The sequence below is a fragment of the Petromyzon marinus genome, chromosome 68 (assembly GCF_048934315.1).
Source record: "Petromyzon marinus isolate PM22_M1 ecotype Great Lakes invasive population chromosome 68, UKy_Petmar_22M1.pri1.0, whole genome shotgun sequence".
NCBI lineage: Eukaryota > Metazoa > Chordata > Hyperoartia > Petromyzontiformes > Petromyzontidae > Petromyzon > Petromyzon marinus.
Window position 1 is genome coordinate 6,214,332 of NC_133734.1, and position 14,017 is coordinate 6,228,348.

A 14,017-nucleotide genomic window follows, 5' to 3' on the forward strand; every position below is an offset into this window, starting at 1 on the left:
ATCCTAGGTTTAACCAGGCTGGATTGTGTGAGGAGCTCACAAATCCTTGAAAGATCTGGGCAAGGTCACATCGGTGAGCTCCTCCGGCAGGCAAGGCTGCGTTGGCTGGGTCATGTAGCCCGCAAGCCCAGCCACCGCATGCCCAAACAGCTTTTGTTTGCCATTGGGTAGTTTGAGGCAGTCGCCCTCCAACAACAACGGAGGGCGGAGGAGCGACGCTCACAACAACGAGCGGAGCGCCGTTTTGCTAAAGCACAGCAAGCTGGCACAGTAGGGGGCACAGGTAGTACATAAGCCACTCATCTCAGTCATCTCAGTCGACCCGTGGCACCTGGGTCTGCCCCGTGACCTCCTGCCAGTGGGCGTTCGACACTTCACATGGCCTCAAGGTGCACATGGCTTGGCACAAGTGTCGTGGTGATGTCACCGCCACTTAGTGGCGAATGGTGGTTGTTGTTGCGTGTGTGAATGAGTGAGTGTGTGAGTGAGTGAGTGTGTGAGTGAGTGTGTGAGTGAGTGAGTGAATATGTGAGTGTGTTAGTGAGTGTGTGTGTGTGAGTGAGTGTGTGAGTGGGTGTATGAGTGTGAGTGGGTGAGTGTGTGAGTGAGTGGGTGAATGAGTGTGTGAGTGTGTGATTGAGTGAATGTGTGAGTGTGTGAGTGAGTGAGTGTGTGAGTGAGTGAGTATGTGAGTAAGTGAGTGTGTGAGTGAGTGAGGGTGTGCCCTGCCCGCCCTCCCCAGCGGCTACCTTGGGCCTGGAGGGATCGGCAGTGGAGGGTCCCAGGCCAACTGCACGGGAGGAGCGGCTGGGTACATCGACCGCTGGCTACTCACGGAGAGACACTTGTACCAGACTCCTACCACACGGGTAACACACACACACAACAAAGATCAAAGATCCCCCATATAGCCTTAACAGACTGTAGGGGCAAGTGCTGTTAGCGAGCACCTATGAAAGCCGGAACGGTACACGAGGGGGTGGGTGGCCAGCACCACGCCCGACCGCCTTTGTCTCCCTAGTGGCAATGTTTACACACCGCACCAGGTACTCATTTGAGGCTGAGTCGACCTAGGGGAGGCCCGGGACCGGTTCAGATAATCGTCACTGGTGTTGGCCGTGAGCGGGAATCGAACCCGGGTCGCCAGGTTCATAGCGCAGCGCGCTAACCGCTACACTATCGCTCCCCACACACACACACCTACACACACACACCTACATACACACACACCTACACACACACACCTACACACACAACTACACACACACACCTACACACACACCTACACACATAGACACACACACACCTAATAACACACCAACACACACAAACCTACACACACAATTACACACACACAGATCTACACACATAGACACACACATAGACACACACACAGACCAACACACACACCTACACACACCTACGCACACCTACACACACACACCTACACACACACAAATCCTACACACATACACACCTGCACACACCTACACAACAACAACCACCATTCGCCACTAAGTGGCGGTGACGTCACCACGACGCTTGTGCCAGGACATGTGCACCTTGAGGCCACGTGGAGTGTTGAACACCCGCTGGCAGGAGGTCACGGTGGAGACCCAGGTGCCATGGGTCGACTGAGATGACTGTCTGATGCACCACCTGTGCCCCCTACTGTGCCAACCTGCTGTGCTTTAGCCACCCGGCGCGCCGCTCGTTGTTGTGAGCGTCGCTCCTCCGCCCTCCGTTATTGTTGGAGGGCGACTACCTCCAACTGCCCAGTAGCATCCTTCACGAGCCTCCTCCACAGAGGCCGATCTTGACACCGCTGGTACCAGTCATCGGCAAGTCCACTTAGCTCCACGTCCTCCCATACCACATCACTCCATCTCTTCTCTAGCCCGTACCGCGCCCGCTTAGCCCCCTCGATCCGGCCGAACAAAAGCTGTTTCGGCATGCGGTGGCTGGGCATGCGGGCTACATGACCCAGCCATCGCAGCCTTGCCCGCTGGAGGAGCTCACCGATGGGACCTTGCCCAGATCTTTCAAGGATTTGTGAGCTCATACAATCCAGCCTGGTTAAACCCAGGATGGATCGTAGGCAGGCCAGCCTAAATGTTTCTAACCGGCGAAGATGTTCCATTAGGGGGGTCCACGTTTCGCACGCGTAGAGAAGGGAGGGAATGACCATGGCCGAGAAGACCTGAAGCTTAGTGTGGAGCGACAGACCAGGTAGCTTCCACACAGCATTACGCAACCGATGAAAAGATAATGCTGCTCGACTGATTCGGAGTGAGACCTCCGCTGTTAAACTGGAGCCGGTCATAAGCACACTTCCCAGGTATGGGAAACTCTCCACTCTCTCCACAACTGCCCCATCACCGATTGGGAGTTGTGGGGGTGGAGTGTCCGATGGTACAAAATACCCAGGCAGGTGCTTAGTTTTGGTGGGGCTGATGGTAAGGCCCCATCTCTTAGTGGCACGCTCCAGTCTCAGCAGCAGCATTTCCAACTCCTCCTCTGAATGAGCAGCTATTACCAAATCATCGGCATACATAACGTGGTTGAGCAATAGGGAGGCATCCCTTGACCGCACCCGGGCATTGATCATCTTCCCATTATATCTGTACCATATGGAGATTCCCCCGGTACAGCTATTGAAGGCTTCACAAACTACGTGGTTAAAATAGATGTTAAATAATGTGGGAGCCAGAGGACATCCCTGTCACACCCCAAGGTGTACAGGGAATGGCTCTGACTCCTGGCCACGTAGTTTTACCCGGGCCCGCTCACTATCATGAATGATCGTGAGCAGAGGGTCAGGTACTCCAAAAGCACGAAGAAAAACCCAGAGCCCAGGCCTACTGATGGTATCATAGGCCTTGACCAGGTCAATAAAGCAGAGATGTAGGTCTTACTGGAATTCCCTACACCTCTGCTGTAGCAGACGGACAGAAAATATGGCATCTGTGCAGGACCGCCCTTTCCTGAAACCGCATTGGGACTCCGCAAGCCTCTCCACAGCGTGCCTGGCAAGGCAAAGTTGAATAATCCTTGCCAGGACCTTTCCCGGCACACTGAGGAGTGAGATGCCCCTGTAGTTATTACAGTCTGTGCGGTCCCCCTTCTTAAAGAGGGGGACCACCAGGGCATCCTTCCAATCCTGCGGAACCCGTCCAGTGGTCCAGACTGTTGTTATGATGTCATGTAGGGCAGTCTGTGCACAAACGCCACCCTTCCTCATCATTTCGCTTGGGAGATCATCTCTGCCCGGTGCCTTTCCTGGTCTCAGACTCCGGATCACCTTCAGTACTTCCTCAACAGATGGCACCTCAGCCAGCCACTCACAGGGGGTGACTTTTTCCAATATTTGAGGCACCGCAGCTTCAGCAGGGTCATCCCCACTTTGTGCCACGATGTTTTCCTGGCTGAGGGATTTCCCCTCCCCCAGGACCTCACAGAAATGCTCAGCAAATCTGAAAACCTGTTCCTGGGGGTCAGAGATTGATGGTAATAGGTGTGGCGCTGCAGGTTACTTTTTTGATGGAGTTAAATAGGGATTTGTGATCGCAGGCCACTGAGGCAGACTCCATCTCCTCAGCAACCCGCGACCACCACCCATCCTTGCAGTGCCTCACGGCTCTCCTAACCTCTGAGCGAAGGCTGCGGTAAGCCTCCTCATTCTCTGACGTGGGATGTTGTAGCCGATGAGAGTGGGCCTGTCACTTTTTCTCAACCATCCTGAACACCTCCTCTGTCAGCCAGGGTCTTTGGGGAGGTCTGGACCGTGTATTCAAAGCAGCCATTGCAGCTGCATGAGTCACAGTCCTAAACATCGCCCATTTACCCTCGACATCAGGAGGAGTGGGGGACGATGCCAACCCCAGCCGCAAGCGATGATGAAATTCTCGCTTGCAACTTTCACCAGCTAACTGAGACCAGGCCACTTTAGGTTGGAATGGGGTCCTGGGAGTACACCCACCACCAGAGTGGAAGAATGGCAGGCGCATCTTACAGATGACTAGTCGATGATCAGAGGGCAGATCAGCTCCACGGTAGGTCCTGGTGTCAAGCACATGGGCTCGCATCCGCTGGTCCGTCACTATGTAGTCCAACAGATGTTCTTGCTTGGACCCGGCATGCATCCATGATGTTGTGTGGATGCGCCGATGCCGGAACAGCGTGTTGGTAATTACAAGCCCATGGGCTGCACAAAAATCTAGCAGCCTCCTACCGTTGTTATTGAGCTGATCTGGCCCATGCCCTCCAATCACTCCAGACCAAGTGCCAGCATCATGACCAACTCGGGCATTTAAGTCACCCAACAAGATGACTCTATCCCGAGGGGCCACTTTAGCCAGCACCTGTGACAGGAGGTCATAGAAGGCATCTGACTCATCGGCTTTGCCTGCATCCTTCCACGGATGTTCGTCTTCAGTGGGGGCATAAGTAACTACGACCACCACTCTTCGCCTCTGGTTGATGGAAAGGCGAGCCCAAAGTAGCCTGGGGCTTACAGCTTCCCACACCTCATCGCCACGCTCCCACGCCCCCTTCATTATTTTGTTCAGAAGAAGAGCCACACTCTGTTGTTTGGCAGTCTCCTGCCCCGAGTAGAGGACTGTCCACCCCTCATGGTGGTTGGAGCTAGAACCGGTCCACCGGACCTCCTGAATGCCACAGAGATCCAGGCGGTACTGGTCCAGCTCCCGACAGAGGAATTTGCAGCCTCTCTTCCGCAGTGAGCGTTCGAACATTCCACGTGGCCACACGAAGTGGCTTTTCTTTGTTTCTGGAGGAGCCCCGAGGGTAGAGATTCAATCTCCTGGCTCCGCCAATTGGGGTTTGTCCTGGAGGCGTCATCAACGTCTGTCCCCCTGGGGCCTCTGGCACAAGCTTATTAGTTCCATATTTTAGTCGTAGTTTAGTGGTAATTAATTGAAGGTGGAGGGGTTACCAACCCCTCGCACCCGTCCAGAGCCCCCGTTTGGCCACTGTGGTGGTTACAGACGCCATGAGGGGAGAGGCCAATCGGAATTGGCACCTCCCCCCACAGCACTGTCCACGACAGAGTTGCCCGTCCGGCACCACGAGGAGTTAGGGGGTTGTTTTGCCGGACTATGATACCATCAGTAGGCCTGGCCTCTGGGTTGTTCTTCGTGCTTTTGGAGTCCCTGACCCTCTGCTCACGATCATTAAGGACCTTCATGATGGTGAGCGGGCCCAGGTAAAACTACGTGGCTGGGAGTCAGAGCCATTCCCTGTACACCTTGGGGTGCGACAGGGATGTCCTCTGGCTCCCACATTATTTAACATCTATTTTGACCACGTAGTTCGTGAAGCCTTCAGTAGCTGTACCGGGGGAATCTCCATATGGTACAGATATAATGGGAGGCTGATCGATGCCCGGGTGCGGTCAAGGGATGGCTCCCTATTGCTCAACCACATTATGTATTTCGATTTAAAGCTTTCGTGACTGCAATGATTCATCTTCTTTGGTTCTTTCGGTAAAGTCACGTAGAATGAGAATAAAATAATAAATTGATAAAATAAAATAACACAATAATATTCTCACGACGTTTCGGCCACAACACAAGCGGCCTTCATCAGGTGAAGGGACGAGACTGTCTGGTAGGACAGCGCTGGAGTGAAAGAGCCACGTTCAGATCACGACCTTTAAGCTGTGTGAGAGGAAACAAAGCGCCTTGACAAAGGAATTAGCATATAATTTAGCATTGAAATGGCTGAGTGATTAGCTTGTGAATGGTCACAGAAATAGCTATGTTAAAAGTTAAAGCATACACATCCGCAGAGGCACCCCTTGACAAAGGAATTAGCATAGAATTTAGCATTGAAATAGCTAAGTTAAAGCATACACATCCGATGATTTGGTAATAGCTGCTCATTCAGAGGAGGAGTTGGAGACGCTGCTGCTGAGACTGGAGCGTGCCACTAAGAGATGGGGCCTTACCATCAGCCTCACCAAAATTAAGCACCTGCCTGGGTATTTTGTTCCATCGGACACTCCACACCCACAACTCCCCATCGGTGATGGGGCAGTTGTGGAGAGAGTGGAGAGTTTCCGATACATGGGCAGTGTTCTTCTGACCGGTTCCAGTTTAACAGCAGAGGTCTCACTCCGAATCAGTCGAGCGGCAATATCTTTTCATCGGTTGCATAACGCTGCGTGGAAGCTACCTGGTCTGTCGCTCCGCACTAAGCTTCAGGTCTTCTCGGCCACGGTCATTCCCTCCCTTCTCTACGCTTGCAAAACGTGGACCCCCTTAATGGAACATCTTCGCCGGTTAGAAAAATTTAGGCTAGCCTGCCTACGATCCATCGTGGGTTTAACCAGGCTGGATTGTGTGAGGAGCTCACAAATCCTTGAAAGATCTGGGCAAGGTCCCATCTGTGAGCTCCTCCGGCAGGCAAGGCTGCGTTGGCTGGGTCATGTAGCTGGCATGCCCAGCCACCACATGCCAAAACAGCTTTTGTTCGGCCGGATCGAGGGGGTTAAATGGGCGCGGCACGGGCTAGAGAAGAGATGGAGTGATGTGGTACAGGAGGACGTGGAGCTGAGTGGACTTGCCGATGACTGGTACCAGCGGTGTCAAGATCGGCCTCTGTGGAGGAGGCTCGTGAAGGATGCTACTGGGCAGTTGGAGGCAGTCACCCTCCAACAACAATGGAGGGCGGAGAATCGACGCTCACAACAACGAGCGGAGCGCTGGGTGGCTAAAGCACAGCAGGTTGGCACAGTAAGGGGCACAGGTGGTGCATCAACCAGTCATCTCAGTCATCTCAGTCAGTCGACCCGTGGCACCTGGGTCTGCCCCGTGACCTCCTGCCAGCGGGCGTTCGACACTTCACGTGGCCTCAAGGTGCACATGGCCTGGCACAAGCGTCGTGGTGACGTCACCGCCATTTAGTGGCGAATGGCGGTTGTTGTTGTTGTGTGTATGTGTTACACACTGTGTGTGTGTATGTACACTGTGTGTTTGTATGTGTACACTGTGTGTGTGTTACACACTGTCTGTGTGTCTGTGTGTGTACACTGTGTGTGTCTGTGTGAGTACACTGTGTGTGTGTGTATGTACACAGTGTATCTGTGTGTGTTACACACAAACACACACTGTGTGTATGTACACAATGTGTGTGTGTACACTGTGTGTATGTACTCTGTGTGTGTGTATGTACTCTGTGTGTGTGTTACACACAAACACACACTGTGTGGATGTACACCGTGTGTCTGTGTGTGTGTGTGCACATGGCCTGGCACAAGCGTCGTGGTGACGTCACTGCCACTTAGTGGCGAATGGCGGTTGTGTGTGTGTACACTGTGTCTTTGCGTACTATGTGTCTGCGTGTTTGTGTGCTCAGAATCTGTACAGAACCACGGTGCCGTACGACCCAGAGGGAATTCTTGGATCGCTGAACGTGGTTCTCAGCGCCTTCCTGGGTCTGCAGGTCTGTGAGGGAGACACGGGTACACTGTGTGTGTACACTGTGTGTGTACACACACCAGGGGATTCTGGGATCGCTGAACGTGGTTCTCAGCACCTTCCTGGGTCTGCAGGTCGGTGAGGGAGACACGGGTACACAGTGTACACTGTGTGTGTGTGTGTGTACACACACACACAGTGTACACACACACACAGTGTACACACACCAGGGGATTCTGGGATCGTTGAACGTGGTTCTCAGCGCCTTCCTGGGTCTGCAGGTCGGTGAAGGAGACGCGGAGGTTGTTAGGGCTCAGCGATTTGCGGGACATTTTTCATCGCGATTTTTCACGACAGACATTGCGATGGCAATTTGATTTGCAATTCAATTTTGAAAAGTAAAATTTCTGTTCAATTTTCACCACGTGTTAGATTTTAAATGTGCGATCGAGCATTACCAACGTGATACCGTCAACGTACGAACCGCTCTCTAGAGACTAGGGGCTCGACTATTTGTGGGAAAATTCTAATTGCGATTTGCGCGACAGACATTGCAATCGCGATTTGATTTGCGATCAAAAAATTCAAGTCAAATATCAGTTCAATATTCACTGTGCAATAGATTTACAACATGTGATGGAGCATTACCAACATGATACCGTCAAAGTATGAACCGCTCTCTATATATTCTAATGCGAGAGTGAGAGCTTAAAAGGTACGAATTGCTTCCAACATGTATTTATTAAAATGTTTTAATTGAAATGGAACGATGGAAAGTATAAACAATTGTGAAGTTAAATAAATAAAGTTATCATAATAAACAATAAAAAACAATTCCAATAAGAAAGTAATTTGGACTTTTCAAATCGCCAAAAAATCGCAGCCATTGCGATTTGCCAGTCGCATTGTTTAGAATTGCAATTAATCGATTTTAAATTGATGTTGTTGTTGATGATGTTGTTGATGTTGACGGCTGTGCAGGCTGCCCGCACCGTCCTCTCCTTCCCGGGTGACCACCGAGGCATCGTCCGGCGCTTCCTCCTGTGGGCGGCTTTGCTGGTGAGACACAAACACAACAACACAACAACACCACCACAACCACCACAACTACACCACAACAACAACCAACACCTCCACCACAACAACACCACCACAACAACAACTACAGCCACAACACAACAACCACCACCTCCACAACAACACCACAACCACAACAACACCACAATCACAACAACACCACAACAACAACACGACAACACCATCACAACAACAACACCACCAAACCACCACAACAACAACACAACAACACCACCACAACAACAACCACCACAACACCACAAAAATAACAACCACCACAACAACCACGACAGTGTGTAGGTGGTAAAGTGCGGACATTGTGTAGGTGGTACAGTGTGTAGGTGGTACAGTGTGGATAGTGTGTAGGTGGTACAGTGTGGATAGTGTGGAGGTGGTACAGCGTGGACAGTGTGTAGGTTGTACAGTGTGGACAGTGTGTATGTTGCACAGTGTGGAGTGTGTAGGTTGTACAGTGTGAACAGTGTGTGTTGTACAGTGTGTAGGTGGTACAGTGTGGGCGGTGTGTAGATGGTACAGTGTGGACAGTGCATTGGTGGTACAGTGTGGACAGTGTCGACAGTACAGTATGGTGTGTGTCTGTGTGTCTGTGTGTGTCTGTGTGTGTCTGTGTGTGTTTGTGTGTGTATGTCTGTGTGTCTGTGTGTGTGTGTCTGTGTGTGTGTGTGTGTCTGTGTGTGTGTCTGTGTGTGTGTCTGTGTGTGTCTATGTGTCTGTGTGTGTCTGAGTGTGTGTGTCTCTGCTCCGTCACCCCCAGGGAGTGATCTCCGCCGTGCTGACCAAGTGCACGAGGGACGAGGGCTTCCTGCCGGTCAACAAGAACCTGTGGTGAGTAGACACAACCACCTCCACCACCACCTCCACCACCACCTCCACCACCACCACCGTCACCACCACCACCGTCACCACCACCACCATCACCACCACCACCGTCACCACCACTACCACCACCACCATCACCACCACTTCCACCACCTCCACCACCTCCACCACCACCGTCACCATCATCACCACCACCACCATCACCACCATCGCCACCACCACCACCTCCACCGTCATCACCACCATCACCACCACCACAACCATCACCACCGTCACCACCACCATCACCACCATCATCACCACCTCCACCACCACCTCCACCACCACCACCATCACCACCACCGTCACCATCATCACCACCATCATTACCATCACCACCACCACAACCATCACCACCGTCACCACCACCATCACCACCATCATCACCACCTCCACCACCACCTCCACCACCACCACCATCACCACCACCGTCACCATCATCACCACCATCATCACCATCACCACCACCGCCACCACCACCGCCACAACCACCGCCACCATCACCGTCACCACCGTTATCACCACCATCACTTCCACCACCATCATCACCACCACCATCACCTCCATCACCATCACCGCCACGGTGTTTGTTGGGTGACTTCCCCCCCAGGTCGACGTCGTTTGTGACAGTCACCGCCTGCTTTGCGTTCCTGCTGCTGGCAGCGCTGTACCTCACCACAGACGCCCTGCAAGTGTGGAGCGGCACTCCCTTCCACTACGCAGGTGACTTAGTCACTCACTCAGTCACTCACTCAGTCATTCACTCACTCAGTCACTCACTCAGTCACTCACTCACTCAGTCACTCACTCAGTCACTCAATCAGTCACTCACTAAGTCACTCAGTCAGTCACTCCCTCATTCACTCAGTCACTCACTCAGTCACTCACTCACTCAGTCACTCACTCAGTCACTCAGTCACTCACTCACTCACTCAGTCAGTCAGCCACTCACTCACTCAGTCACTCACTCAGTCAGTCACTCACTCACCAGTCACTCACTCAGTCACTCACTCACTCAGTCAGTAAGTCACTCACTCACTCACTCAGTCACTGACTCACTCACTCAGTCACTCAGTCAGTTACTCACTCAGTCACTCACTTAGTTACTCACTCAGTCACTCAGTCAGTCACTCACTCAGTCACTCAGTCACTCACTCAGTCAGTCACTCACTCAGTCACTCACTCACTCAGTCACTCACTCACTCAGTCACTCACTCAGTCACTCAGTCACTCACTCAGTCACTCAGCGACCCCCCCGTGACCCCCGTGACCCCCAGGCATGAACCCGCTGCTGCTCTACGTGGGCCACGAGCTGCTGGCCTCCTTCTTCCCCTTCCGCTGGGGGGTCCCCTCGGCCCACCCCGTGGGGCCCCTCCCCCACGCGTGGCCCCTGGCCCAGAACGTGGCGGCCTGTGCCCTGTGGGTGGTGGTGGCCTGGCGACTTCACCACCACCGCTTGTTCCTCAAGCTGTGACCAACAACAACAACACCACCTCCACCACCATCAACAACATCACCTCCACCAACAACACCACCACTACCACCACCAACAACATCACCTCCACCAACATCACCTCCACCACCACCGCCTCTTCCTCAAGCTGTGACCACCAACAACAACACCACCACTACCACCACCATCAACAACACCACCACTACCACCACCAACAACAACACCACTACCACCACCATCAACAACACCACTACCACCACCGCCTCTTCCTCAAGCTGTGACTACCACCACCAACAACAACGCCACCATCACCACCGCCATCACCACCACCACCTCAAGCTGTGACCACCACGGCGCCAATGTGGACGCGATGGCGGTGGCGGTGGTGGTGGTGGCGGCGGTGGTGGCGGCGATGGTGGTGATGGTGGTGGTGATGGTGGTGGTGGTGATGGTGGCGGTGGTGATGGTGGCGGCCGTGCCAGGGTCACAGCGGCCGTGTGAACGGTCACGGTGGTGACTTTGCCAGGGTTCTCAGTGGCCGTGTGAGGTTGCGTACAACTTGATCGTGTTTGTAAAAGATGATATCAGGCTCACTCAAAGTGGCCGTGCTGGGTTTATAAGGGACGTGTCAGATTAACGATGGCTGTGCTGGGTTTATAAGGGACGTGTCAGATTAACGATGGCCGTGCTGGGTTTATAAGGGACGTGTCAGATTAACGATGGCCGTGCTGGGTTTATAAGGGACGTGTCAGATTAACGATGGCCGTGCTGGGTTTTTAAAGGACGTGTCAGATTAACGATGGCCGTGCTGGGTTTATAAAGGACCCTTTGGGTTTATAACGGACTATATCAGAGCTCCTGGTTAGCCAGCAGGATGCAGAGGCCCCTAACAGACTGTAGGGGGCAAGTGACAGACACACACACAGACGCACGCACGCAGACACATGCACACACACACGCACACACGCACACAGTCACACGCACAGACACGCGCACAGACACACGCACAAACACACGCCACACGCGCACAGACACACGCACACAGACACACGCACACAGACACACGCACACAGACACACGCACACACGCACACACAGACACACACAGACACACCAACAACCTCCATTCGCCACTAAGTGGCGGTGACGTCAACACGACGCTTGTGCCACGCTATGTGCACCTTGAGGCCACGTGAAGTGTCGAACGCCCGCTGGCAGGAGGTCACGGGGCAGACCCAGGTGCCACGGGTCGACTGAGATGACTGGCTGATGCACCACCTGTGCCCCCTACTGTACCATCCTGCTGTGCTTTAGCCACCCGGTGCTCCGCTCGTTATGAGCGTCGCTCCTCTGCCCTCCGTTGTTGTTGGAGGGCGACTGCCTCCAACTGCCCAGTAGCAGCATCCTTCACGAGCCTCCTCCACAGAGGCCGATCTTGACACCGCTGGTACCAGTCATCGGCAAGTCCACTCAGCTCCACGTCCTCCTGTACCACATCACTCCATCTCTTCTCTAGCCCGTGCCTGCGCCCGTTTAGCCCCCTCGATCCGATCGAACAAAAGCTGTTTAGGCATGCGGTGGCTGGGCATGCGGGCTACATGACCCAGCCAACGCAGCCTTGCCTGCTGGAGGAGCTCACCGATGGGACCTTGCCCAGATCTTTCAAGGATTTGTGAGCTCCTCAGACACACACACACGCAGACACAAGCACGCAGACACACGCAGACACACGCAGACACACGCGTGCAGGCACACGCACACACAGAGAGACCAATGCAAATACCCGCCATTCGCCACTAAGTGGCGGTGACATCACCACGACGCTTGTGCCAGGCTAGGTGCACGTTGAGGCCACGTGAAGTGTCGAACGCCCGCTGGCAGGTCACGGGACAGACCCAGGTGCTGTGGGTTGACTGAGACTACTGGCTGAGGCACCACCTGTGCCCCCTACTGTGCCAACCTGCTGTGTTTCATCCGCTCGGCGCTCCGCTCGTTGTTGTGAGCGTCGCTCCTCCGTTGTTGTTGGAGGGCGACTGCCTCAAACTACCCAATAGCAAACAAAAGCCGTTTCGTCATGCGGTAGCTGGACATGTGGGCTGCATGACCCAGCCAACGCAGGCTTGCCTGCCGGAGGAGCTCACCGATGGGACTTTGTCCACATCTTTCGAGGATTTGCGAGCTCCTCACACAATCCAGCCTGCAGGTTAAACGCAGGATGGATCGTAGGCAGCCTGAATGCTTCGAACCGGTGAAGATGCTCAATTAAGGGGGTGTCCACGTTTCGTAAGCGTAGAGAAGAGAGGGCACGAACTGGTCTTTTTCCTGGTCTGGCAGTAGCGTTAAGATGTTAAAACACCAAACGGAAACCTTTAGGAAGGGATCAAATGACCGCACACGCGGTGCTGATGATGATTTAAGTGTTGCATAGCTCCCCAGTGGCGTCCTCGATGAGACAGCGTCCCAGGCAAGCCGCCGAAGCGGCAGCATCTGCGCCCCGCGCGTTCCAACTTCTTTGGCGCTGTGCGTAGCCAAAGCGCGCAAACCCGAGGCAGCCGTGGAAGGTGAACAACACCAAAAGGAAACAAGCGAGCGGGGCATAATCTTTGGGTCTTTAGCCCAAGTATCGTGTTGATAGGTTCGGGGAAGGGCAATAAACTTGACAGCAGCAGCAAGCAAGCGGCAGTTATAAAGGTTTAATTTTCACGACGACGATCACGACGACGATGATTTTTAGAAGTGCACCGCGGTTCTCGGTGTGTGGGGTGGGGGGGGGAAGGTTTCACCACCGCTCTGCTCGGCGCTTTGTGTCACGAATCTGAATAAAGGTCGCACGCCGTCGGTGGTCTCGTTGTGCCGTTACTTCCCCGTCGGCAGTGGAATTGCAAAAAAACGGAGGTGCAACAACAACCGCCATTCGCCACTGAGCCGCGGTTGACGTCACCATGGCGCCCTGTGCCAGGCTAGGTGCACGTTGAGGCTATCACGTGAAGTGTCGAACGCCCGCTGGCAGGAGGTCACGGGGCAGACCCAGGTGCCACGGGTCGACTGACTGAGATGACTGGCTGGTGCACCACCTGTGCCCCCTACTGTGCCAACCTGCTGTGCTTTAGCCACCCGGCGCTCTGCTCGTTGTTGTGAGCATCGCTCCTCCGCCCTCCGTTGTTGTTGGA

The 14,017-nt window shown here is 53.8% G+C and overlaps 1 protein-coding gene across 2 annotated transcripts in view; it reads left to right on the forward strand.

The window, feature by feature from the left end:
• Nucleotides 1-13,685, forward strand: part of HGSNAT (heparan-alpha-glucosaminide N-acetyltransferase) — a 45,722-nt gene extending 32,037 nt beyond the window's left edge. For both annotated transcript variants that reach the window (XM_076054856.1, XM_076054857.1), the window contains exons 14-19: nt 743-869; nt 7,378-7,464; nt 8,421-8,498; nt 9,292-9,362; nt 10,006-10,118; nt 10,673-13,685. In XM_076054856.1, coding sequence (XP_075910971.1) covers nt 743-869; nt 7,378-7,464; nt 8,421-8,498; nt 9,292-9,362; nt 10,006-10,118; nt 10,673-10,869 — 673 coding nt within the window. In that variant the 3' untranslated portion in view covers nt 10,870-13,685. The remainder of the gene's footprint in view (nt 1-742; nt 870-7,377; nt 7,465-8,420; nt 8,499-9,291; nt 9,363-10,005; nt 10,119-10,672) is intronic.
• The last annotated feature ends 332 nt before the right edge of the window (nt 13,686-14,017 follow it).